This window comes from Microcaecilia unicolor, chromosome 12 (assembly GCF_901765095.1).
Source record: "Microcaecilia unicolor chromosome 12, aMicUni1.1, whole genome shotgun sequence".
Taxonomy (NCBI): domain Eukaryota; kingdom Metazoa; phylum Chordata; class Amphibia; order Gymnophiona; family Siphonopidae; genus Microcaecilia; species Microcaecilia unicolor.
This window is the reverse complement of record NC_044042.1, coordinates 25,389,168-25,416,620: the sequence shown is the minus strand read 5'-3', so window position 1 is coordinate 25,416,620 and position 27,453 is coordinate 25,389,168. Positions and strand designations below refer to the sequence as shown.

Genomic DNA, 27,453 nt, shown 5'->3' with positions numbered 1-27,453 from the left:
ATACCCTCCAACTCACCCCATGTTTTATTTATTATGTATGCTAAGTTATGCATGCCGCAGCTTGCAGGGTGAGAATACCCGAGCCTGAGTGATTGGAGGAATGCTAAGTCATCCAGTTGCTGTTTGGTGCAGATGGGTTAGATGCATTTGGGTTGGATGCACCCTGCAGCATGGCAGGAGCATCCTGGTACAGTTTTGCATTGGTCAGTTTTGCTTATAGCAGCGGACTGGGTGTTTTTAATGGTAGCTTTTAAGAGCTTACAATTGGTACGGTTATCTTGTTTTGATTGTATCAAATACAGTCATGTGTTGTAATAAAGCTGCGGCCAAGTTGTTTCACTAATTACAAAGTGAATGTGTGGTCATTTATTAGTTTGGGTTCTGAGTTCCCAAGGTGCTGGAACAGGGTGTCCTGGTTGCCTATGTTTCAGATTCTTAGCAGCAAAGTTCAGAGCCTTGAAACCCCATAATGCTTGTTAAGAAACATATCAATAAGACCAGTTTTCCTTCTCTGGTGTCATGCACTCATATGGCCATGAACTCATTTATCTCCATAAAAGATCAGGACCATTTCCACCTACAGAGATTCTCATTATTTGCCGGCATGTAATCACATTTTCCTATCTTATCTTCTAGTTTATGGATTTCCCCTGTGTCTTCCTTCCTGTGGCAGATTATCTAGATGGATTTTAGCACTTAGTGAGGTTGGATAACAAGCTTTTAAAACAAAAGAAAGATGAAATCAATCATTGATCTTTGGAGACTGCCATTGGAAGCAAAGGAGAGAACATAACCGTAAAAGGGTAGCATGCAACACATTTTGTGGCATGGAACAGTTTCCTTATTTTATCCTTCCTTGTGAAAATGAAATATTGTTAGATTAACATGACAACATTACTTTTTGTAAATGGTTTATGTAGAAACCAAGGAAGCCAAGGGATAATTATTAAGGTAGAGCATGCTTTTGCAGGAACTAAGTACAGTAAAGTCTTCTATTGTATGAATATGTGAAATCTGCACCCCCTTTGTAATGCACAATGCTCAGAATCACAGGTGCATGTTTTGTCAGTAAAGAAATTCCCGATAAGAATTTGTTCGTGGGTTTTTATATTGCTGCTCTGCAATTTTGCTGAATTGCTGAGGGCAGCTATATTTTTGGTATCACAGGCAACCATGTATTATATGGAATGAGATTTGATTGGTTCTTGTATGTGTGATGTCATTTTGACCTCATGACAATACAGATCAATCAGATCAAGTTATGTGTAATGAAAGCCCTTGTTAGCATGGTCATTCCAAAGGTCTCAGGTAAACTATATAAGGCAGTACATAAGAAGCTTAAAAATTAATTAAAAGTAACAAAAACATGTATACATAGTACATTCTTAGTTGCCGTATATGCATCAGTTTTCTGTTAATGGAATAATTTCATTCAGAAGCAGGACTCCCATTGCAGTAAAGGGCTGGATTCAAGAACAACAGGTTCAGCACCAGGAGTGTTGGATAGCTCCAGTGAGTACTACTACTACTTAACATTTCTAGAGCGCTACTAGGGTTACGCAGCGCTGTACAATTTAACAAAGAGAGACAGTCCCTGCTCAAAGAGCTTACAATCTAATAGACAAGTGAACGGTCGGTCCGATAGGGGCAGTCAAATTGGGGCAGTCTGGATTCACTGAACGGTAAGGGTTAGGTGCCGAACGCAGCATTGAAGAGGTGGGCTTTAAGCAAAGACTTGAAGACGGGCAGGGAGGGGGCTTGGCGTAAGGGTTCAGGAAGGTTGTTCCAAGCATAGGGTGAGGCGAGGCAGAATGAGCGGAGCCTGGAGTTGGCGGTGGTGGAGAAGGGTACTGAGAGGAGGGATTTATCCTGTGAACGGAGGTTACGGGCGGGAACGTAAGGGGAGATGAGGGTAGAGAGGTAGTGAGGGGCAGCAGACTGAGTGCATTTGTAGGTAAGAAGGAGAAGCTTGAATTGAATGCGGTATCTGATTGGAAGCCAGTGAAGTGACCTGAGGAGAGGGGTGATATGAGTATATCGGTTCTGGCGGAATATGAGACGTGCAGCAGAGTTCTGAACAGACTGAAGGGGGATAGATGGCTAAGTGGGAGGCCGGTGAGGAGTAAGTTGCAGTAGTCCAGGCGAGAGGTAATGAGAGCGTGGACGAGAGTTCGGGTGGTGTGTTCAGACAGGAAAGGGCGAATTTTGCTGATGTTAAAAAGGAAGAAGCGACAGGTCTTGGCTATCTGCTGGATATGCGCAGAGAAGGAGAGAGAGTAGTCAAAGATGACTCCGAGGTTGCGGGCAGATGAGACGGGGAGGATGAGGGTGTTATCAACTGAGATAGAAAGTGGAGGAAGAGGAGAAGTGGGTTTTGGTGGAAAGACGATAAGCTCGGTCTTGGACATGTTCAGTTTCAGGTGGCGGTTGGACATCCAGGCAGCAATGTCGGATAAGCAGGCTGATACCTTTGCCTGGGTCTCCGCGGTGATGTCTGGTGTGGAGAGATACAGTTGGGTGTCATCAGCATAGAGATGATACTGGAAACCATGAGATGATATCAGGGAGCCCAGGGAAGAGTGTAGATTGAGAAGAGAAGGGGTCCAAGGACCGATCCCTGGGGAACACCAACAGATAAGGGGATGGGGGTGGAGGAAGATCCATGAGAGTGAACTTTGAAGGTGCGGTGGGAGAGATAGGAGGAGAACCAGGAGAGGACAGAGCCCTGGAACCCAAATGAGGACAGTGTGGCAAGAAGTAAGTCATGATTGACAGTGTCAAAAGCGGCGGATAGATCCAGGAGGATGAGGATGGAGTAGTGGCCTCTGGATTTGGCAAGGGACAGGTCATTACAGACTTTAGAAAGTGCTGTTTCTGTCGAGTGAAGAGGGCGAAAACCGGATTGAAGCGGATCAAGGATGGCATGAGAGGAGAGAAAATCAAGGCAGCGGCTGTGGACTGCGCGCTCAAGTGTCTTGGAGAGGAAGGGTAGGAGGGAGATGGGGCGGTAGTTGGAGGGACAGGTAGGATCTAGTGATGGTTTTTTGAGGAGTGGCGTGACTACAGCATGCTTGAAGGTGTCGGGACAGTTGCAGTGGAGAGAGAGAGGTTGAGGATATGACAGATGGAGGGGGTGATAGTAGGAGAGATGGTGTTAAGTAAGTTGTGGGGATGGGATCAGAGGAACAAGTGGTGCATTTTGAGGAGGAAAGAAGGCGGGGCGGTTTCCTCCTTGGAGATATCAGGAAAGGAAGGAGAAGGAGGTCTGGGTTGGTTGGTTGAGGGAGAGGGTTGAAGGGTGAAGAGGAGGAGGTGGCTTGGTAGTGAACTCAAGGTTGATCTTTTGCACCTTGTCGCGGAAGTAGTCAGCCAGTGATTGAGGAGAGAGTGACGGGGGGGTGGGAGCGGAGGGCACTTTGAGGAGGGAGTTAAGGGTGGCGAAGAGACGACGAGGTTAGAGCTGAGAGAATTAGTCAATTGGGTGTAATAGTCCTGTTTGGCAAGGAATAGTGAGGACTGGAAGGAGGATAGCATGAATTTGTAGTGAAGGAAATCTGAATGGGTGCGAGATTTCCTCCAGAGGCGTTCAGCAGATCGGGCGCAGGAGCGAAGGTAACGGATGCAAGGGGTCAGCCAGGGCTGGGGATTAGTACGCCTTGTGGGACGGGAGGTGGATGGTGCAAGGGTGTCCAGAGCAGAGGAGAGAGTGGCATTGTAAGCGGAGACAGCCTCGTCAACAGACTCAGAGGACATGATGGAGGGGAGGAGATTAGAAATACTAGATGATAAGGTGGGAGGGTCAATAGTCTGGAGATTCCTGGAAGTAGTGGTTAATGTTGGGCGGGGCTGAGGGGGAGGGTGAAGAAGTGTGAAGGTGATCAGGTGATGATCAGAGACAGGAAGAGCTGAGGTGTGGAAATTGGAGGGTGAGCCGGAAGAGGAGAGGACGAGGTCAAGGCAATGGCCATCACGGTGAGTAGGGGTGGTGGAACATAGCTGGAGGTTGAAGGAGGATGTTAGAGTGAGGAACTGAGAAGCGTGAGAGTTGGACAGGTCATCAACGTGTATGTTGAAGTCTCCGAGAATGAGGGATGGAGATGAGGGTTCAAGAAAAACAGAAAGCCAGGCATCGAAGTCGGTGATGAAGGAAGGGAGGGATTTATCAGGGGGGCGGTAAATGACTGCCACTCTGAGTGGCAACGGGTAGAATAGACGGATGGAGTGGACTTCAAAGGATGAGAAGCAGTGAGACTGTGGTAGGAGGAGGGGTTGGAAGCTACAGGAAGGCGAGAGTAGTAACCCGACGCCTCCTCCACGGCCAACTAGGCGGGGAGTATGGGAGAAGAGATAGCCTCCATGGCATAGAGCCGCAACTGAGGCAGAGTCGTCAGGGGAGAGCCAGGTTTCAGTTAGGGCAAGCAGGTGAAGGGAATGAGAGATGAAGAGATCGTGGGTGAAGGGAAGTTTGTTGCAGACCGAGTGGGCATTCCACAGTGCACATGAGAAGGGGAGGGAAGAGGGGGGGAGGAGGGGAATAGATATGAGATTGGAGACATCCCGGAAACGTTTGCATGGATAGGACGAGGACAGGTGTGGGGGACCTGGATTGGGATTGATGTCTCCTGCGGATAGCAGGAGGAGGAGCAAGAGAGTGCGGAGGAGGGTGGGGGAGGTAGGGCGACGAAGGCGACGAAGACGGGATGCGCTTAGGAGGAATGGGGATGGGTTAATGCAGTACTTTCCTTTCTGTCATGGTGTGTGCCAAACTAAAGGGCACTAATTAAAACACACTAAGCACATTCTTTAATGCCCTTTAGTAAAAGAGCCCCTCAAACTAAGATACACTAAAACAATCGTTAATGCCCGTTGCTTACTGATTCCTTAGCGAATCGGTAAGCAACGGGAATGCATCAAGGAAAGGGAATGCAAATGAGCTGCTCGTTGTAGCTCTCTTACATTCTCTATTCCATCGCTAAACAGTCGGCCGGTCGAGCATGCGCAGAGCAGCCAGTGTTAGGCTGGCTGCTCTGCGCATGCCGAATACGCCTCCCTGTGCCGCCTGAAAGGAAGACGCCGCGCTGCTCACCCCCTCCATGGCCTGCTGCAGGAAGGCTCCAATGCGGCTCGATCCAAGGAGAGTGCAGTTCAAGATGTCCATCCAAAAAGACGTCCTTTTTGGACGTTCTCTCCCCCCCCCCCCCCAATAATAAAAACTTCATTTTTGGACGTCCTTCACTCAGCTGAGAGACCCGGAAGTCTCTGAGCCAAACCACAGAGCGTTTAGCTCAGCTAAACGCACTGTGATTGGCTCAGAGACTTCCGGGTCTCTCAGCTGAGTGAAGGACGTCCAAAAAGGATGTCTTTTTTTGAAGCGGAGCGCTAATAATAACCTCTAAAGCTTAAGGGTGGGTTTTGTGGTTTGTTTGTTTCTTGAGTGAAGAACGCTCATAAAGGATGTCTCTGACTAGCACTTGGGTGTTATTTCGGGTGAAGGATGTCCATAAAGGATGTCCCTGATGAGCACTTGGACATTTTCCCCCCCCCCCCATTTTTTTGTTACATTTATTGAAGTTTTCAATCCCGCGCAGCCCCAACGAGAGGTCTCGCGTTAGATTTTCCAGCATTGAGGCAATCAGAAAACGGTAGTGCATCTCATTACAATAGGGTTTCTACACAATTTGCTCATCTGCATTCCATTTTCGTGAGCTGCTACCGTCATCGGAAAATGGCTCGGAGAAGCCTTTAGTGCATGCCAGGGTAATCTACTTGCTCGTTAATGGCTCGTTAAGTTTAGTGCATGTGGCCTTCAGTGAGCAATTAAACAAAGAAGCCAAATATTATGATCCCATGCCATTCTGATCTTTGTTTCATTCCTGTGGTGTTCAGTGTATTTTGATAAAAAGCCGGTGCTTGCACTCTCACTATTGGGGAGCTCAGAGGTACACTGCTGGTAAGTGTCGGAATTGAGGGCAGGACCAGGATGGCTTGGGAAAATCTCTTCAGGAGACACAGATTCAGTTCTGGCAGTCTGTTCCCGCTCCTTATGACTGTTGGACACACACACACACACACACACACACACACACACACACACACACACACACACACACAGAGTACAGACCTGTGGTGAAGAGGTGCTGAAAGGAGAGCTGCTGTACCCTGTGGCTGCTGAACAATGCAGAGGGGAGGGGGCCCCCCTGCAGGAGGGCCCCAGGCTGAAAGGCCTAGCACACTTGGAGCTGAGAAACACTATGAAGGGGAGGCTTCCTCCACCCAAGCCCCAAGCATGCAACCAGGAGAACCAGGAGAGCCCAGGCCTGTGGACGGAGGAAGGACCAGAGCCCAGCAGCGCTTGCTGAGGAGCCAGCTCACCCTGACTGTAAGTCCTGGCCATAACATTCCTAAGCTGGGTGAAGAACAGGGGGCAAGAAGGCAGGGCCCGGGTTCCAGAGCAGGGTTCTCTGCATCCAGTATCAGAGGAGAGGTGTGGAAGAGAATAGCGGAGAGTCTGAAGAGGACGTTAGTGAGGAAGAAGAGGAGGAGAAGGAATCCAGGCCTAGGGCCTGGCAGAAGAAAGAGGCCCAGCATATGACTCCTGAAGAGGTAATTAGATCAGTGAAGAAAATGAATCGAGTAGAAGGTGAAATAGAGGTACTGAGGAAGCGGCTGAAGCTAGCAAAAACTATGTGTAACCTGGCTTCCACTGGCCCACGAGACAAGTATGTTAAGGGAGTTGAAGCACTCCAGAAGCGGCTTACAGCAAAACAAAGGCAGCTGCAAAAACTAAAGAACTGCAGAGATAATCCCCTTCGTGAGGTTTTCCTGAACAGGGAACGCATGCAGCAGACCCAGACGCAGTCCCAGATCCAGCAGGAAGCAGAACCCAGAGACACACAGGACTCCGTGGTTCCAGACACCCCAGAGGCTATGCTGGAAGGGACAGCAGGGGAAGAGAAACAGCAGCAGCCAGAAGGAGGGAAAGACAAGACTGACACAAATAATTCCCAGTTATCACCAGTATTTTATTTCCTACAGGATTCCCAAGAGCTAGGTGCTCCATCCACTTACCAGCCTTGTAGAACAGAGGCTCCTAGTCCAGTTGTGGCAGGTACTGTGGATAAGGAGGGGCTCCAGCACTGCATGCAGCAAGAGAGCCTGGCAAGTTTGGAACACAAAAGAGCTATGAAACTGAAAAAAATTCAAAAACGTCCCTTATACTTAGAGAGCTGGCAGGGCATAGCCGAACCCACAGAGAAGAGCTCAGGTTTGCTGGGAGAGACAGAGAAGAAAGACAGCCTGGAGAATCAGAACAGTTTGAATGCTGAGGAGAATCAGAACAGTTTGAATGCTGAGGTAGGAGAAGAATCACTACACACTGAGCAAGTACAGAAGTTACCAGGAACAACGGGAGGGAAAGTAGAGCAAAAACAAGGGGTTTTGCAGATGGAGACAGAGACTAAAGAGGATGGGAAAGTACAGGAATGGAGTAGTGGAGTACTACAAGAGATGGAAGAAGCTGAGAGCAAATATGGTGGACAGAGGGCGGGAACATCGTGGGAACACCACAGTCACTCATGGACAGAATTGATAGGGCAGACCTCTGAGCAGGGCTGTCCAAGAGCTGCCATCCAATCTCAATCAGAAGTGCTGATGACATCATGGGGGAAGCTCAGTGACAGGCAGGGGCTCCCAATAGATTCTGCCACTCAGAAACAAGAGAAAGAGCAGAAGGGAGCTTCTCAGAACTCATGCCCATCAAAGCAGGAGTCCCAGAAAGGAGAGAGAGAATTGTGGAGAGTGTCAGCTGCACCAGGAGGCGGAGCCAAGACCCAGATCGAGTGAGACAGGGCATGGAGGAGAGTGTCAGCTGCACCAGGAGGTGGAGCCAAGACCCAGACTGAGTAAGACATTGCCAGATACAGAGAGAGTACATGAAGGAGAGTGTCAGTTGCACCAGGGGGCGGAGCCAAGTCCCAGACCCAGTAAGACAGAGCATGGAGGAGAGTGTCAGCTGCACCAGGAGGCAGAGCCAAGACCCAGACTGAGTAAGACAGTGCCAGATACAGAGAGAGTACATGAAGGAGAGTGTCAGCTGCACCAGGAGGCGGAGCCAAGACTCAGACTGAGTATGACAGTGTCAGAAACAGAGAAAGTGCATGGAGGAGAGTGTCAGCTACAAGAGGAGACAGATCCCAGACCTGGTCTGAGTGGGACAGTTGCAGAGCAAGGGAACGAGTGCTGGTTGGGAACAGCAGCAACTGGCAAAGGACTGGAAGTAGAATATTGCAGAGGGGGAAGAGACAGAAACAGCACAAGTGAACTGAACATAGTGGGGTTAGTGGACATGGGAGAGGAGGGAGGGGAAAGAGAGGGGGAGGGGAGGAAGGCAGGAAGGGAGTGGGGAAGGGGGGAGCATACTGGTATCAGCCCCTTTATCCTTTGCAGCAGTAGTACGGGGAGGAGGGGCAGAGACAGGGAAGGAGGAGGGGAGGCAGGAGTCAGACATGGAGACAAGGGGAAATCCATTTTCTGGTCCGTTGCGGGGTCCCGGGAGCGGTGTTACCCCAAAACGTCGAAATGTTGTCCAGCTGCGTTGGGTGGGCACAGGGGTAGCACCACCTAGAGAGGTTGTTTTAAGAATGGTATTCTCCCTTGGCTTTATCCCTGAAGATTTGTATGCATGCATACACCCTGTGGGAATCCCTGAATATGATATTAGTTTCTTAACAGGGCGAGGTTTGGACCTGTTTTGGGAAAAGTACACAGAGGTGCAGCATCAGGGTAGATGGGTGGATTTTAAGGCTGTCCCCATCAGTAGACAGGACGCAGTCCAGATTACCATTTTGGTACGTAATGAATCTCTTATGGCTGCAGACCTGTCATACTGGTTGGGACGGTATGCCGAAATTAGGACCCCATTAAGCAAAATACCAGACCAGAGTCGTGTGTGGGCGGGGGGGTGGAGTGCCCTTGTAAAATTAAAACAGGCAGGCTATGTCACCCAACATATACCTTCAGCCGCATACATTGGAAGGGATCGAATTCAATGCTTTTATGCAGGACAACCCAGACAGTGCTACAGGTGCGGATCTTTCCGTCACTTAAGCATGTCATGTACAGTGTTAAAGTGCTCGCGATGTGGTAGTACAGATCATGACACCAGCGACTGCACTACCATACGCTGTAACCTGTGTGGAGGCTTGGGGCACCCTTTTAGCAAGTGCCCACAAGCATCGCACAATCAGGTAGAGGAAGAGAGGAGGGGGGAGGAAGGGGCACAAGCAGAAACTACAAGGATACAAGGACAGAAGCGGGAAGCATTAAAGGGATTAATGGATAAATCAAATACCACTATTCATACAGAGGCAGGCACTAAGGGAAAGGGAAAGGGGGAGAAAAGGGCATCAGGTTTGGATCACATTCAAAGAAGGGGTATTTGTGAAAGGATGGAAGAAGGAGGTGGGGAGAAGGGGGGAGAAGAAGGGGAAGCATGGACCCTGGTAGGGAAACATGGAGGGAAGGGGGGTCGGAGGAAGGAGGGGAGGGGGCTAGCCCGAGCGGGGAGAACAGATATTCTGGAGAAGAGCCAGAGTAATCGATATGCAGTGTTTCAGGTTTCAGGTGAAGGAGAGGGTGATCTTGAGATGAATCCACCCCAAAGGGAGGTTTTGGAGGAGAAGAGGAGGGAGGGGAGGGGAGCAAGGAATGAATCATCTGAAAGACTTAACAGAGAGGAGCCAGCAGTGTTACCCCCCAGTCTAACATCACATCCTACTAGTTTAACGAAGGGCCTCATGCAGGAAATAGAGGAGGGTAAGGAAGGGATGAAAGGGGAAAGGGCTGGTCCAGAGGAAACCAAGAAAAAAAAGGGTAGAAAGAAAGCCGGGGAAGATGACTCAGAGTGGGAGGATTTGGAATTAGAAGAAATTATAGAGGATCCTGAAGAAATGATGGGGGCAGGAATATCTGTGAAGAGGGATTGCGGTGAAGAGATGAGGAGGGGTAAGAAATTTAAGAAATAAACCATGGCTGCCTTGTCCTTAATCTTTGCAACTCTGAATGTAGCCAGCATAAAGGCAGAGAGAACTAGATTTGTCGCCTTTAGCGATTTGACCCAGTGCAAGGTAGACTGCATCCTGTTGCAGGAGACTCATTTGGATTCTTTGCAGCTCCTGCACCGGGCCAAGAGAGATTGGAAAGGGGGGCCCTCATTCTGGTCTCTGGCCAAAGAAAGATGCGCAGGGGTGGCTATTCTTTTTGCCACCCGAGAAGTGGAGATTACGAGGGAAATAGAGGTGGAGATAGGGAGGTGTGTTGTCTTAGACGTTTTCATTAGAGGGGTAGCAGTGCGAATCATTAACTTTTATGGGCCCCAGATTAGTTGGGAACGCAAGCAGCTGTTGCTCCGGGTGAAACCGTATTTATATACAAGCAAATTGGTGGTATTTGGAGGAGACTTTAATATGGTCTTACAGCAAGCAGATAGAAAGGGGTCCAGGCGTCAGGTGGGTTATGACAGCCTCCAGCTGGCAGCAATTGTAAAACAGGCAAGACTGGAGGTGGCGGGAGGGAAGGGGTTCACTTTTAGAAGGGGAGACACGGAGAGCCGTATTGACTGGCTCTTTGTAGGCGGGTTGGCTAAGTTTCAGGGGCAGCCGAATAGATGGACGGAATATTCAGATCATGCCTTAGTTTCCACAGTCTTAACAATATGCGAAGGGGCGCAGAAAGGCCCAGGATTTTGGAAACTGAGTGCAAAGTTATTAGAAGTAGAGGAAAACAGACAAATATTTGAGGGTTTTTTAGCAGACCAAGAAACACTATGGGAGGTGATGGATGATAAGGGAGCCTGGTGGGACGTGGTAAAGGGGCGAGTCAAGGCCCTTTTCCGGTCCCTAGCCAGGAAGCAGAGTCTGGGGTTACAGGCACAGTGCTGTCGTCTTCGTAAGCAATTGGACCACGCGGTCTCCAACCATCTAGAGAAGGGAGAGATAGAAGCTTTGCAGGCCCAGTTGAGGCTGTTGCAATATGATCGATACGCTGCTTTGCTTCTGGAAAGGGAATATGGGCATCGGTATTCCCCGGATCCTTTCCAGAATTGCAAGGTAGCAGTAGGACACAAGGTCATTTATGCTATGAGAGATGAAGCAGGGCAGCGATTGACGAACCAACGTTCAATCGAGGCCAGGGTCATTCGGTTTTACACCCAATTGTGGGGGAAAGAGAGCTTGGTTTCTAACTTCATGCTATCATACGTGCAGAGTGCCCCAGGCTTGGAAAAGGTTTCGGAGGGGGAGATGGAACAACTGCTTAGGCCCATTACCACAGGAGAGGTAGATGATGCTATTGATACGCTATCAGCACGTACAACTCCGGGTCCCGATGGGCTGACCCCAGAGTTCTACAAAAATTCCGTGTGGTCCTGATTCCAGTGTTAGCTGCAATTTTTAATAATTGTTTGCAGAACGGGCGTTTGGCCCCTTCACAGCAGTGTTCTATTTTGGTTCTCCTCGCAAAGAAGGGAAATCTGGAACTTATCGAGAACTGGAGACCCATAAGTCTTCTGAATGTAGATAGGAAAATAATGGCCAGGATTATTTACAACCGCCTGGCTGGGGCAGTGGGTGGTCTCTTGTCCTCAGCACAGTTTTGCTCGGTGAAGGGGGAAAGGGGCAGTGGAAGCAGTTTGTACCATCCGTGAAATAGTGGAAAGGAGTCAAGGTGGGACAAAGGGAAAGTATTTGCTGACCCTTGATCAGTCTAAGGCTTTTGACAGGGTGTCCCAGGAGTACCTATGGCTAGTGCTTCGGTGCTATGGGATACCCGACCAGTTTATAGGGTGGATCCAGACTTTGTATCGCAATGCAAGGAGTAGCACTCTAATAAATGGTTGGGTGGGCAAGAGCTTTGCAGTAAGGTCAGGGGTACGGCAGGGGTGTCCCCTCAGCCCCTTGCTGTACGTCCTTTCCTTAGATCCTTTCCTCAGAAGGTTGAGTGGAGGGTTTAGCGGTCAACTAGAGGGCATCTCTTTGTGTTCACACACATGGCGATGTGTCGCCTACGCAGATGATGTCACAGTAGTAATCAGTAGCAAGGAGGAAGCCGAGCGAGTTCAGACCTGGATGGCAGAATACACACAGGCTGCGGGGGCCCAGATAAACCAGGATAAGAGCTCCGCAATTTGGGTAGGACAGGGCAGACCAGCTTTCAAACTTCCCAGTCAGTACCCAGTAGCAAGGGATGAAGTACGGATCCTGGGTCTCTGGGTAGGCAGACAGGACTATGATACGATCAACTGGGAGAAGGGGCTGGGGAGAGTCGAGGAAAGGGTGGCCCAGTGGAAATCATATAAGTTGCGGTTTGTGGAAAACTGCATGTCATTAAGACCTATCTGATACCCCTTCTCCTGTTCATATCCAAGGTCTGTTTACTGCCTATATCGTTACATGCCAGAGTATACAGCTTGTTTTTCCAACAGCTATGGGGGAACAGGATGAATATTATCCGGAGGGAGGTGACCTATTTGCCCAAAAGGGAGGGGGGGTTGGGAATGGTCAACCCTGTGGTACATTTTAGTTGTTTCTTTTTCCAACAAAATCTGGGAGGGGTCTTGCGGGAAGGGAGGCCGGCTTGGGCAGACTGCATGGCCTCCTGGCTTCAGCGGTACTTGAGGGATTGGGTGAGGGGAGGTCAGGCAATGCCCCTGCGAGGGAAGGCGGGATACTTGCCACAGTACATCTCACCTCTGTTGAGATTGGTGAAGAGATGGGGTATCACAGTACAGGAAATCCAGAAGGAGGACAGGAGGCAGCTACAACACCGCATTATTCAGACACACTTTTCAACACGTCTAGCCTTGAGGGACTGCCCAGGTCCACTACAGGAGGAAGGTCTGGCTTTCCTCAATTCATCACGCCTCCCCCGGAAGATTGCGGACATGGCCTGGCTGACTTTCCACAGCCGGCTTTATGTTCGAGCTAACATGAAAAATAGAAACAGCAATGATCGTAAGTGCCCGAGGGGGGAGTGCGTGACGGAGGATGAAACAATGGACCACTTCCTCCTCAAGTGCCCGTTCAATCAACAAGTCTGTCAGGCAGTAGCCCGCCAATTAGGGATTCCTTTCTTCCACCAGCTATCTTATGCAGAATGGGCCTATGGAGGGTTTCCAAAAGGAAAGGGGTGGTGTAGGGAGACACTGTATATCATCGCTGCAGCCCTTTGTTACTTCCTGTGGCAGGCACGCTGCCAAGCTTCATTATATCGGAAGTGGCTGTCTGTACAGGAGGTGGCAGGGGATGTGGTACATTTTGTCCAGCAGCTGGCAGTGAGGGAGAAGGAGCATTGTTCTGGACTACAGTGGGCAAGGCATTGGAGGGGTTTTTCGTTTCAGCCTCCCTGAGTGGGAGGGTTTGTTGAGGGGCGGGGGTATTGGCCAGTAAGGTTTTATTTATGTATTAGTTAGCGGGTTTTATTGCTTGTTTTATCGCTTGTTTGTATGCTTGGTTTGTCTTGTTGCAAGTTTCAATAAAGACAATATGACACACACACACATTAATGAGAAGGTATTGACAATCCTATAACACAAACTGGAAACAGGTAAATTGGCATATTGAGGAAAAGAGACAGCACCGCTACTTAAAAACATGAAAACTAAGGAAAATCGATACGCTCTGACAGGGTAAGGCAAAACAACTGGCTTTAGTACACTACTCATTTAAAGGCAGCTTGAATCTTGATTTAAGTGAGTTTGGTGCTTCAGTAAAGCTGTGCATGCAGAAGTTTCAGCACTAGAATACCAGGGGTGCTTCAGGGCAGGACTGCGGTGCACAGACAGAGCTGTGTGTGTGTGTGTGGGGGTTATTTCAGTACTAAAATAAAAGAGGGTGGAACTAAGGAGTGTTAGTAGGGGTGTGTGGGGGAGTGGGTGAATGTTTCTTAGTACTGAAATAGCAGGAGATGATACAGGGCAGGTTTGGGGTATATTGACAGAGCAGGTCCTACAGGGTAAAGAAAAGGCACTGTGGGTCAATCTGGAAAAAGAGATTTGGTGGCAACGCCGGTAATTGGGAAGCAAAACCGGTGCTGGGCAGACTTCTACGGTCTACGCCCTGATTGTAACTGTATAGATATGGATTGGGCTGCAGAAACCCAAAGGAATGGTACAGTTTAGAGGGTGAAGAACTTACTTGCATAAAAGAGAAGCGGGACTTAGGGTGTGATCGTATGTGATGATCTTAAGATGGCCAAACAGGTAGAAAAGGTGATGGAGAAAGCTAGAAGGATGCTTGGGTGCATAGTCAGTAGGAATGGTCAGTAGGAAAAAGGAGGTGACGGTGCCTCTGTATAAGACTCTGGTGAGGCCTCATCCTATATAATAATTCTCACCGCCAACGTTCGAATGTGCCAGGAACCGTGCCTCCCTCGGAGGTGGTCTGCTAGGGTCACGGAAGGGGGGTCCACGGGCCGCAACACGGGGGCGGGGTTGAAAACGGAGGGAGGGCAGACTGTGAAACACCGAGGGAGAGTGGGGGATTGCCTGCCTATCACCCGTTTCCTTGGTTTCAGAAACAGGCCTTTTTCCTAGTTTAGAATATTGTGTACAATTCTGGAGACTGCAGCTTCAAAAAGATTTAAACAGGATGGAGTCAGTCCAGAAAGCGGCTTCTAAAATGGTCAGTGGGGACAGACTTCAAAATCTCAATATGTATACTTTGGAAGAAAGGCCAGAGACAGGATAGAGAATACCTATGTGTGGCATAAATGCACAGAAGGCAAGTGTCTTTCAATTGAAAGGGAGCTCTGGAACGAGGGGGCAGAGGATGAAGATGAAAGGGGTTAGACTCAGAAGTAACCCGATGAATTACTTCTTCACAGAAAGGGTGGTAAATTCGTGGAACAGCCTCCCAGTGGAAGTGGTGGAGGCGAAAACAGTATCAGAATTCAAGAGAGCTTGTGACAAGTACATAAAGATTCTAAGGGAGTGATAGCTAGTGTAGATGGCATGGTTGGATGGACGGACTGGATATCTGTCTACATTTTTCTCTGTTTCTATGTTTAATACTAAAGTGGTTGGGAGGCAGGGCTGGTGGTTGGGACGTGAGGATAGTGCTGGGCAGACTTATACAGTCTGTGCCCTGAAGAGCACAGGTACAAATCAAAGTAGGGTATACACAAAAAGCAGCAAATATGAGTTATCTTGTTGGTCTTTTTCTGCCGTCATCTACTATGTAACTATATAAAGTGGTAAATATCTGACTGGTCTTATACTGTAAGCTCATCTTCTATACTTACAGACTCTCTCTCTCTCTCTCTCTCTCTCTCTCTCTCTCTCTCTCTCCCTCTCTCTCTCTGTCTCGCGCACACACACACACACACACACACATGCAAGTACAAATAACAATGATTTTGAAATACTCCATCCTCAGCGCTCTGCACTCTCCTTGATCCTATGTTGAGCCAGATGCTAAACAGAGAAAACAAAATCCCTTGAACTGCAGATCTGATGGACCCCTGGCTGCCTCCTCTTTGCTTCCAGACCTACTGTAGCAACACTTAGGAGCTGTGATGCTAAAGGACCCAGCTCATTCTGCTCAGTGAAGGCAGGATCTAATTAGGAATCAGTTTCCATGTTGAAAAAACCCCCCTTCTTTCCAACACACTTGTATCTCTTTTTCCACAGACAAATGAAATTAATGGGGTCCACTGCAAGGCCTGTGTTGATGCTTCACAGCACTTAAAAAGTCATACAACTGCTTCTCAAATGAGCCTCACCATTTCCTCACGCCTGCTCATCACTTTGAAAATCAGATTCTCAGCCTAATGGTTTTGATTAAGTTCTTTAAAAGTTGAGTAAAGCAATTTTGCCAACTAATTGTTCGTAATTTCTGCTAAATGCATTCACTGCGCTGAAGGACTTGAAGGGAAAGGAAGCCTGTGGCAATTAATGCTGCCTGCTTACTTCCTTTGCTTTTGGTTGAATTTAAATAATTGTACAGGATGATGAAATAATATTTATCTGCACGTGAAGCATTTAGCACTAATAGAGAAGATATTACGGTCAAGTTGGTCCAATGGGTTGTAATCTCCAAGGCTACCCTCACCTGCCCTGCTGATTACAGTCAGGTTTTTAGGGTATGCATATGAATATGCATGACATCAATTTGCATATACTGGGGTCAATATTCAAAGTGATTTAACTGGCCAGGAGAGGCTCCTGACTGGTTAAATAGCTTAGGTTATAACATAACCCACCCTATAAAAAGCAGATTGAACACGTATCAATAATATTTTATATATTTATTTATTTATTGGGATTTATTAAACACCTTTGTGAAGAGATTCACCCGAGGCAGTGTACAGCAGGTACAGTTTAACATAATACTTACAATTTAATACTTACAATTTTGTTAACAGCATAACAATAGTAAAATAACCAAGAATAAACATAAAGCAGCAGTAAGTCCAACACGGGCTTACCACTCGCTAAAAAGGAAGCACCGCTGGGCTACTGCAGCATCCCGGTGGTACTTCCCATCCCCAGCATGTTGTCATATCCGACGCTACAAATATATATTTTATTTTTGAAGCGCCGGTGTGCACCTGGCAGTAATCGGGCAGCGCCACGCGTTGCCTGGTTACTGCTGGGTTAGCATGGGAGCCCTTACCGCCACCTCAATGGGTGGTGGTAAGGGCTCCTCCCTGAAATGGCCACGTGAGAAGTCCTTTATTTGCCGCATGGCCATTTCCTGCAGAAAAGCAAGACTTTCCTTTTTCTAGCTGCGGTAAAAGGGGGCCTCAGCGTGCGTCAAATGCACACGCCAATGCCAACACAGGCCCCCTTTTGCCGCAGTTTGATAAAAGGGGCCCTAAATAAGGTAAACTTGAAAACAGTAAATTGAAACCTAATACTAGAATTACCGTGAAATAGTATTAAAAATACACACATTTAACAGCACTGGAATTCAAATACCAGACATATAATAAATTATATTTATACACGTAATAAGAATGCATTAGAACATTCAACTAACATAGATATGAGGCTAAAGATTTTCTACAATATGGCTTGTTAAAGTATGAACAAACTTTGGAGAGCAAAAATATAGCCTACTCTAAACAATTAACAACATTTTTTTTGCTCTATGAATTGTGTAAACAGCAAGTCCAGATGAGGGTTCTATTCTAAATCAATCTAGAAGCCCAAACCACCCCGAGGAGGGTCATGGACCCTTCACCAAACCTCTATGGGGTTACTATCAGCGGCTTCAGCCAACGCTGATAAAACAGTGGTGTGAAACAACTCCACAAGGGAGAAAAAAAACCCATCATTGAATAAACCAGCCTTAGCTTGTAAGTCCCCCCCCCCCCAACCCCCCAAACTTATTGTTAAACACAATATCAAAAAACACTCCTAAGATAATTCTGCTATAATAAAGCCTGACCAGAATGCCCCACCCAATCGGAGGTTCACTGCTCCCCGGGCCCTTCGCCTCACCCCATCTGCACACCCGCTGCAACCTCTCATTTGCCGCACGGGAATCGCTAGCACAGCTTTGCAAAACAAGGCCTTAATTATCAAAATCTCGGGGTGAGGGCGCTGTGCTTGCTACATTTTTGTTGCTTTTCTGATTTAGATTTAGGGGGTGTTTTACTAAAGCTTAGCTCCAGTTATCTGCAGCAGGGCCCATAGGAATAAAATGGGCCCTGCTGCAGATAACTCAAGCTAAGCTTTAGTAAAAGACCCCTTTAGTATTGAAATTGTTCTTTAAAGAGTACATTTTCATTCTCAGAATTTATGTGCTTCCTGATCTCTCCATGGAGGAGACATAATAACTATACCTCCCAGCTGTGGCTTTTGGAAATGTCCTACTTAAGTTAATCTTCGGGTTTAAGATTTATTTTTATTTATTTATTGTCATTTATATCCCACATTATCCCAAGCAGACTCGAGTTCAATGTGGCTTACATTCAGCTAATAATACATTATAATTATGATCTTTTAGGTCCTGCTGAAGGAGGGAATTGAGAAGGACTTATAAGTTATTTTGGCCACAAATTTTGCAGTTTTGTTCTGCTCAGATTTTCATTATTTTTATTTTCCTATAAATAGTACCCTTTCATTTTGCTTTGCATTAATACTAGCTGTACAAATTCATTTCCTGTCTTATATTGTTAGCCTTATTTGATGTATAATTGCTTACATTATCTGTGTAGTACGACTTTTGTCATTTTTGCTAGAACATTGATAAAAAGTTTAATACATTCTAAATTAAAAAAAAAAACAAAAAATCTCAGTGTGAGGGGACATTTTGGCCTGAATGTTATTTCAAGACAGAACTGAACTGTGGATCTCAGTACTGAGAGATTAGGGGTGCTGCAGGTCAGGACTAAGGTACATTTGCAGAGCTGTGTTCATACCTCTCTCCTGACTCCATACCATGTGGAATATTCAGACCATAGAAGTCAACTTTTCAAAATTATTGGGGGTGCTAAGCCCAGTGGAAATAACCCCTCCCTGGACACATACAAGGAATTTTCTCAATAACAGCACCCACAGAGTCGGCTCCTATGATTCAGACTCCATCTCATTCTTTGGAACTCCCATCCTGGGATTTGTCCTGCTCTGTTAATATATGACGTAGATCTGCAGTCCCAGACTTAAAGTCAGGACCAACTAAGGGGCCCTTTTCAAAGCGTCAATAAGCCCAATGCTAGCCCAATGCGGCCTCCGGCAGTAGTTGTGGCTCGAACATGTGCCATTTTCAGTGCTCCAGAAATTTATTTTTATAGCATGGTGCTAACCCGGCGGTAGTCAGGCATTGTCGCACGGGTTTACCACGGAAACCCTTGCTGCCACCTCAGTGGGTGGATGTAACTGCTCCCCACCGCGTAGCCATGCATAATAGTTATCTTACTGCATGGCCGTTTTTTTTAGGGGTTTTATACCTGCTGTGGTAAAAAGGGTCCTGGTGTGCGGAAAAAATGGTCCATTCTGCTACCGCAGGGCCCTTTATCCCGTAGCTTATTAAAAGGGATCCCTTAGAGTATTACTGACAGTCTGGAATTAGTGAAAATTGTGGTTGTGGGTGTGGTCTTGTGAATGCACAACTGCTGAATGTTTGCTCAGGGAGTCATGCTGATACGATGCATCTGTGTTTCCTTTTCCGGGATCTAACAGGATTTTTATTCTATTTTTCTCTTGCTAGACATCTCTTGGATAAGGACACATTTTCCAAGTCTGATCCTAGTAAGTAACAATTTGAGGATAAATGTACTGGTCGATATTCAAAATGTTGGCTCCTCCTGCATTCTAATGGCTTGATTTCGTGTGTTTTTGACTTGGCTGCACAGAGCACAAAAACATCTAGCAAATAGCCATTTAAAAAAAAAAAAAAAAAAGACGTTTTTCTATTTTGAAAATGGCTAGATTCCCCACTTGAGTTTTGGATGCTTTTAGCAAAATGTCCAAAATTGAACTTAGACATCATATCGGAAATACCCGTTAACGTAACCGCATAAATGGGACCACATATTTTTATGCAGCAACCCATGGCCAGTTAAATTCTGAATATCGACTTAACCAGCCGTGGGTTAGCTGGCACCGCATAAACCATATATTCAGTACCAAAGTCCAGACATGGCCTTGCATTGAATATCCAAGAATAACACGGGCGACGGTCTGCAAAATGCTCACCAGCATCGGCTGAATATTTTCCCTGTAATTAACAGACAAAAGATTTGAGAATGCAGATAGAACTGGAGCATGCTTTCCAGAGAAGGAAGTATTGATTAGTTACATCAAGGTGTACTTTTAAACAGTTATCCATGGGGCCAATGCAGCAAAGCTTTGCACAGGGTTATCACGGCTTTAGCACACAATTTTGTGAGTGCAGAGATGAGATAACCCCACTCAAAGCCTTATGTTAGATACCAGTGCACAGCATGCTTAAAACCATGTTCTGCACAGATGCGAATAAATGCACATAAGACTATAAGGCTGAGCACAGGGCTGGATCTTTAATGCCATGTCCGAGGAGGCATGGAAGGGTTAGCTCATTCTTCTGCGGTGGTGTATGTAAGGATTTAATACTGTTTCTTCTTTTTCCTGTCAGTATACAGGACCTGCAACATTTTGTTGGCCTCCATGAAGAGCATGGTTTTAAAAAAACAGAACTGGGGTGGGGGAGGAGGGTACACCAGGGCTGCTGGGGGGGGGGGGGGGCAAAATTCTCTGATGCCGGGGTCTCTCTCTCTCCTGCTCCTGACAGGACCCAAGTGATCGCATCCCGACAGGAGCAGGAGAGAGAAAACTCCGGTGCCGGGCCCCCCCTTGGAGGCTGGGGAGAACCCGGAGTTTCTTCCAGCGCTGCTCTTCCTCTCAGGCGTGCATTCTCGGTTTTGAAACCGAGCATGCCCCGAGAGGAAAAGCAGCCACTGGGGCAGGCAATCAGCGCTGGAGGAAGAAGATGTCATCTGTTGGCAGGGCCTGGGATCCTCGCCAGCCAAGGTATTTCAGCAGCAGCAGCAATCGAGGCAGTGGGCAGCAGAGATTGGGGGGTCGGCAGCAGATGATGATTTGGGGGGGGGGGGGCGGCAGCAGCCCTGGGGCACACAGTTCTGTGCTAAGGGTAGCCATGCACAGGTCTGAGCAGAAGAAAATTATATCAGCCAACATCTGTACTTGTGCTGTTCTATATATAAATATGAGTCTTGCAAAAATTTCATGCACCAAATAGCAGCCAAGCACATGTGCAAAAGTGGACCAGTACTGTTTTTCAGCTCAGACTTTTGCACAGTTCCAGCTCCCCTTAGCACAGAACCCTGTGCTGTCTTATCCTGCTTGTGCACAGAACATCCTGTGCACATTTGTTTGGTGCTCTCCCAGGCTAGTGCACAAGGTTTATGCAGGTCCTGTTTCCATTCAATTTGGTTACTTGCATCGGCCAACAATAATTTGACATTAGGCATGTGCGCAAAGCTGTCAGTACATGGCTCTAACACAAACTTACTGCATCAGCCCCCATGTTTTTCTCCTGCTTAGGTGAGAAAATGGAATATGAGATAAATACATTGCTCTTTAAAGAATGTCATGTGACCAGTTCTAACCAATCAGGCCACTTCTAAATCTTTTGCTTTGCTGTAATGTGAAAATGTATCCTGGGGTCATAAATTGAATAGATCTTCAAGGCAACATCCATTGCTTGGGTTTCTCAGGTTTGTGAGCTAGGAAGGCGTTCCAAGGTATTCATAATCTGCTGCTGAATAGAAATCGGTTTTTAATAGACAAGGATTAATGGGAAGAGGAAGAAACAAGTTTTTATCACTGGTAGAAATCCTGTTAGTGCTAACCGACCTGGCACAGAAACATGAGGGAAGAGGGAGGGAGGGAGGGAGGGTTATTGCTTCTTCAGGGGAAGACAGAGGACGTGAGTGTATCTCTTATCACCAAGAAAATCCCTAGATCAGCGGTTCCCAAATGTGTCCTCCTGGGGACCTCCAGCCAGTTAGATTTTCAGGATATCTGTAATGAATATGCATGAGGTAGATTTACATGCACTGCTTCCATCGTCTTTTTAAATGTGCACAGTAATATTTCAAATAATACATGGCCAAACACTGAAGGGTCCTTTTACGAGTGGCAGTAAGCCCAACACGGGCTTACCGCTGGCTAAAAGGGAAGTACCGCCAGGTTACCGCAGCAGTTCCCGCCCCAGCACGCTCCATTTCCGGCACTGCAAAAATATTTCAATTTTTGTAGCGCCAGTGTGTGCCCGGCGGTAATCGGGCAGTGCCGGTTACCGCTGGGTTAGCGCGAGAGCCCTTACCACCACCTGAATGGGTGGCAGTAGGTCCTCCCCTCCGCAATGGCTACGCAGCAAGTGCTTCACTTGCCGCACGGCCATTTCTTGAAAAAAACAAAGACCTGCCTTTTACCCGCTGCGATAAAAGGGGGCCTCAAAAACAGACGCTGACGCCAGCGTGGGCCCCCTTTTTCTGCAGCTTTTTTAAAAGGTCCCCTGAGCAGTGGCGTTCCTGGGGGGGGGCTGGCACCCGGGGTGGATCGCCGATGCGCCCCGCCCCCCGGGGTGCAGCGGCCCCCCCCGATGCAGCGCGGCCCCCCCTGATGAAAGGACACCCCTGCGAGGGACCCCCTGCCGGGTGCACGCCGCTTGGGGGGGGTGCCGCGCACGCTTGCCCTCCGTTGGTCCATGCTTCTTCTCTGCCCCGGAACAGGACTGTTCCGGGGCAGAGAAGAAGCATGGACCAACGGAGGACAGGCGCGCGCGGCACCCCCCCAGCGGCGTGCACCCGAGGCGGACCGCCCCCCCCCCCAGGAACACCACTGCCCCTGAGTTATTTGAATAGCTTTCTCTCTGCTTTTAAAAAATGTATTTACACGTCATTTTTCCTCAGCTAAATTGCTGAAATTTAAAAGAATTTATACTTTTACATTTTCATACTTAGCTGGAATGTTCTTCCTTTATACATTTATTTATTTATTTATTTGTTGCATTTGTACCCCACATTTTCCCACCTCTTTGCAGGCTCAATGTGGCTTACATAGTACTGTGAGGTGTTAGCCACCTCCGGTGATGAAACAAATACAGAGTGATGTTGTTACAGAACGTTAGAGAATCAAGAGAAGAAGAGTGATATATTGTTCATTGCAGGTTATGGCTTCATTGTGTTGCTGAGTTCAGTTACTTAAGTTGGATCAGTAGTGTATGCCTTTTCGAACAGATCGGTCTTTAGTGAGTTCCGGAAATTGAGGTGATCCTGCGTTGTCTTTATGGCTTTCGGTAATGCGTTCCATAGTTGCGCGCTTCTATAGGAGAAGCTGGATCCGTAAATTGATTTGTACTTGAGATACTTAGATCTGAGGTCTTTATTTTGAAATTTATGACGCTATTGAAGGCTTTTATTTTACTCAAGAACTTCATAATATGATTAGTTTCTGACTAGTGTCTGTCTTCCCTTCTCCATCTTCCCATACCCCTCCCATTCTCTTTCCTTTGGCCTATTATACCTTGTTTACCTTTCCATGTTCAATTCACATTCTTAAACCTTACTATTACTATGTTTATTCTCCTTACAATACTTTGTAATTCTATTTTCTATGTAAGCCGCATTGAACCTGCTATGTGTGGGAAAGCACGGGGTACAAATGTAATACATAATAATAATTATGTTAGTGTTATTGCGGAAATGTGCTGTGCAATTCACTAGGAATGGCTAATTAACTTCTGTTGTTATTCACCCTGAACCTGTCGGCTTGCAGCTTGTGTGTAGTGGTTTTTAACTCCACGTGTATGTTTCTACTTTTCATTATTGGGGTACATGATTTCAGAATAAGGACGTTAATCATTGGAATATATGACTCCTAATGCAGGGCATCTTCACTGAAACATGGCCATGTCGAGTCTTTGCTCCACATTTATCCTTCCTTATCTGTGGATGTACAAACATTTTTATGTGTTGGATAAAGAAAACAGATATTTTTTACCGTATTAAAAGAGACTTTTAGTACATTGTTCTTGGCTCATTTTTGGTTGCCTTCACTACGTTGCTGCATTGTCAGTTCTGTGAGGACCTTGTTCTTCTTAAGTGCATAAGTATGTAAGTGTTGCCATACTGGAACAGACTGAAGGTCCATCAAGCCCAGCATCCTGTTTCCAGCAATGGCCAATCCAGGTCACAAGTACCTGGCAAGATCCCAAAATAGTAAAACAGATTTTATATTGCTTATCCTAGAAATAAGCAGTGGATTTTCCCAAGTCCATCTTAATAATGGCTTATGGACTTTTCTTTTAGGAAATTAGCTAAACCTTTTTTAAACCCCGCTAAGCTAACTGCTTAATTTAATTACACATTGAGTAAAGAAATATTTTCTCCAAGTTATTTTAAATTTACTACTTAGTAGCTTCATTACGTGCTCCCGAGTCCTTGTATTTTTGGAAAGAGTAAACAAGCCATTCACGTCTGCCCATTCCACTCTACTCAGTATTTTATAAACCTCTATCATATCTCCCCTCAACTGTCTCTTCTCCATGCTAAAGAGCCCTAGCGGCTTTAGCCTTTCTTCATAGGGAAGTTGTTCCATCCCCTTTATCATTTTTGTCATCCTTCTCTGTACCTTTTCTAATTCCGCTATATCTTTTATACAGCTCTCTCTGATGCATATTCATTAGCAATATCCTGAAAATTTGACCCGTTGGTGGCTCTTGAGGGCTAGCAGTGAATTCCACAGCTTTAGTGCACCAAGCCGTCCAAGACAGACTGAGGCAGTCCTGGTGTTAAACCCCACCTAGGGATTCATAGCACGAGGCTGTTGTTTCAGCTCTTGATATGATACATCTACTATTTTTCACCTCGTTTCCATTTTAGGTGGAGGGGTGGGAGGAGATAATGTTCTTTCATTCTAAAGAGAACTTTTTTTTCTTTACTTAGAAACAGATAACTGAAATTAGTGCTAATAAATTCCTGTGCTCTTTTCACAGTGTGTGTCCTCTACACTCAAGGGATAGAGACTAAACAGTGGAGAGAGGTAAGATACAATTTATCACCCTGTGAATGATTGACCCTGTTAAAACCAGTGCTGATGTGTCTGCTGGAAGATGGGTTGACTGTGATGTAGCTAGGACTCAAAGCCTGAACTCTCTCTAACCACAGTCAGGCACTAGCCCAATTCTTTCAATAAAGGGCAGACTGGATGGACCGTACAGGTCTTTCTCTGCCGTCATCTACTATGTTACTAAGCAGCGTTATCGGCACGTTAATGCTTTTAACGCGCGTTAACCATGTATGTGCCTACAATATCCCTATAGGCGCCTACATCGTTAACGTACGCGCTAAATGTAGGAATGCTAAAATCCCTAACGCACCTTAGTAAACAGGGCCCCAAGAGTTAGCCACTTCCAGGAAAATAAAGTCCATTTTATTACATAAGTACAGAGACCAGCATTTGGATTTACTCACCGAGGCCTCCTCAGGATTTCAGAGCAATGTGCATTAAAATAGAACTTATTCATTTCTGTAAAGAGCCTGGTTGTTGATTGCAAGGTATCGGCAGACTGGTCAACTCTTCCCTTGTTGGGAGACCCAGAGTATGCCATTTGTCTGGGCATTAATGAAGATTATTTCCCCTCCGAGTCCAAAGCAAATTTTTCTTTCTTTGGAAAGGAGGTTTTGGGAAAGAGAGGAATCCCCTGCTCTGCCCCACGAGCTCGGGGGGGGGGGGGGGGGGATCTTCTGCAACAGAAGACATTTTTCAACATTTCAGACTTAGAAAAGTGACGTTTGTGAGTTTTATAATCATTTGTTTTCCTAAGAAGCACACAGGGCCCTGCAATTCAGTGGCCATAGGAAGGGTCACAAAATCCAGCCCTATGGCCCTTCATTCTCTGTGGAATTACTGTGGAGACATGCGAAAACATGAGCGCCAGGGGTGCCTGCTGTGTCTCTCGCCAGTCAGAACGGATCCTAGCTGCTTCTGAGCACAGCAGGGCATTCTGCTTCAGTCACATCTTCCCTATCTGCTTCCTTCAGGCGTGTCTGCTTCAAACCATGTGTTTCAAAGCAGATGCATTGGGCCAGAAGTAGTGAGGGAAAATGTGCTCGGAAGCAGCTGGGATTGCACCTCCCTTCAGCTGATGGTAGCCTCCTTTCGCTGTTAATTGAGGACCAGATGAACAAAACCCCTTTGCTGTTCTGAACAGCACTCTAAAATTAGTGCCCGAACAGCACGGGGCAATAATGCCCCTATGATCAAAGCTAATAGCATGTAAATTCATGTGTTCTATTAGCTCTGATCATAGAGGTGCGTCTGTGGGAGGATTGTGCCTGAGCATGTGCCTCTGACACAATTATTATTATTATTATTATTTGTTGCTTTTGTATCCCACATTTTCCCACCCATTTGCAGGCTCAATGTGGCTTACATATTATCGTTAGCGGCGTTAGCCAATTCCGGTCTGAATGGAGTGGAGGAGTGGCCTTGTGGTTAGGGTGGTGGACTTTGGTCCTGGGGAACTGAGGAACTGAGTTTGATTCCCACTTCAGGCACAGGCAGCTCCTTGTGATTCTGGGCAAGTCACTTAACCCTCCATTGCCCCATGTAAGCCGCATTGAGCCTGCCATGAGTGGGAAAGCGCGGGGTACAAATGTAACAAAAATAAAATAGATACTATTGGAGATTCTACATGGAATGTTGCTCCTATTGGAGATTCTACATGGAATGTTGCTACTATTGGAGATTCTACATGGAATATTGCTATTCCACTAGCAACATTCCATGTAGAAGGCTGCGCAGGCTTCTGTTTCTGTGAGTCTGACGTCCTGCAAGTACGTGCAGGACGTCAGACTCACAGAAGCAGAAGCCTGCGCGGCCACATTGGTGGTCTACAAGGGCCGACTTCTACATGGAATGTTGCTAGTGGAATAGCAACATTCCATGTAGAATCTCAAATAGTAGCAACAGTGGAGGAGTGGCCTAGTGGTTAGGGCGGTGGACTTTGGTCCTGGGGAACTGAGGAACTGAGTTTGATTCCTGGCACAGGCAGCTCCTTGTGACTCTAGGCAAGTCACTTAACCCTCCATTGCCCCATGTAAGCCGCATTGAGCCTGCCATGAGTGGGAAAGCGCAGGGTACAAATGTAACAAAAATAAAATAGATACTATTGGAGATTCTACATGGAATGTTGCTTCTATTGGAGATTCTGTTGCTACTATTGGAGATTCTACATGGAATTTTGCTATTCCACTAGCAACATTCCATGTAGAAGGCTGCGCAGGCTTCTGTTTCTGTGAGTCTGACGTCCTGCACGTGCAGGACGTCAGACTCACAGAAGCAGAAGCCTGCGCGGCCACATTGGTGATCTGCAAGGGCCGACTTCTACATGAAATGTTGCTAGTGGAATAGCAACATTCCATGTAGAATCTCCAATAGTAGCAACAGTGGAGGAGTGGCCTAGTGGTTAGGGTGGTTAGGGTGGTGGACTTTGGTCCTGGGGAACTGAAGAGCTGAGTTCGATTCCCACTTCAAGCACAGGCAGCTCCTTGTGACTCTGGGCAAATCACTTAACCCTCCATTGCCCCATGTAAGCTGCATTGAGCCTGCCTTGAGTGGGAAAGTGCGGGGTACAAATGTAACAAAAAAACAAACAAACAATGGTATGAATGAATACAAAGTTGAGTCCCTTGCTGCTTGGGTAGTGGAAGTTTAGGTATGATCGTGTGGATTTTGTAGTGTTTCTGGTTGGCAGGTCGATGAGGTCTGTCATGTATCCCGGTGCTTCACCGTAAAGTATTTTATGAACGGTCGTGCAGATTTTGAAAGTGATACGTTCTTTAATTGCTAGCCAATGCAGTTTTTCTCGGAGTGGTTTGGCACTGTGAAAACGCGGTTTTCCAAATATTAGCCTGGCTGCTGTGTTTTGGGCAGTCTGAAGTTTC

General features: G+C 46.9%; 1 protein-coding gene across 1 annotated transcript in view; it reads left to right on the top strand.

The window, feature by feature from the left end:
• LOC115482102 (copine-5-like) overlaps positions 1-27,453 on the top strand; it is a 267,201-nt gene that overhangs the window by 69,841 nt on the left and 169,907 nt on the right. The window contains exons 2-3 of the mRNA XM_030221668.1: positions 19,209-19,249; positions 24,501-24,547. Coding sequence (XP_030077528.1) covers positions 19,209-19,249; positions 24,501-24,547 — 88 coding nt within the window. The remainder of the gene's footprint in view (positions 1-19,208; positions 19,250-24,500; positions 24,548-27,453) is intronic.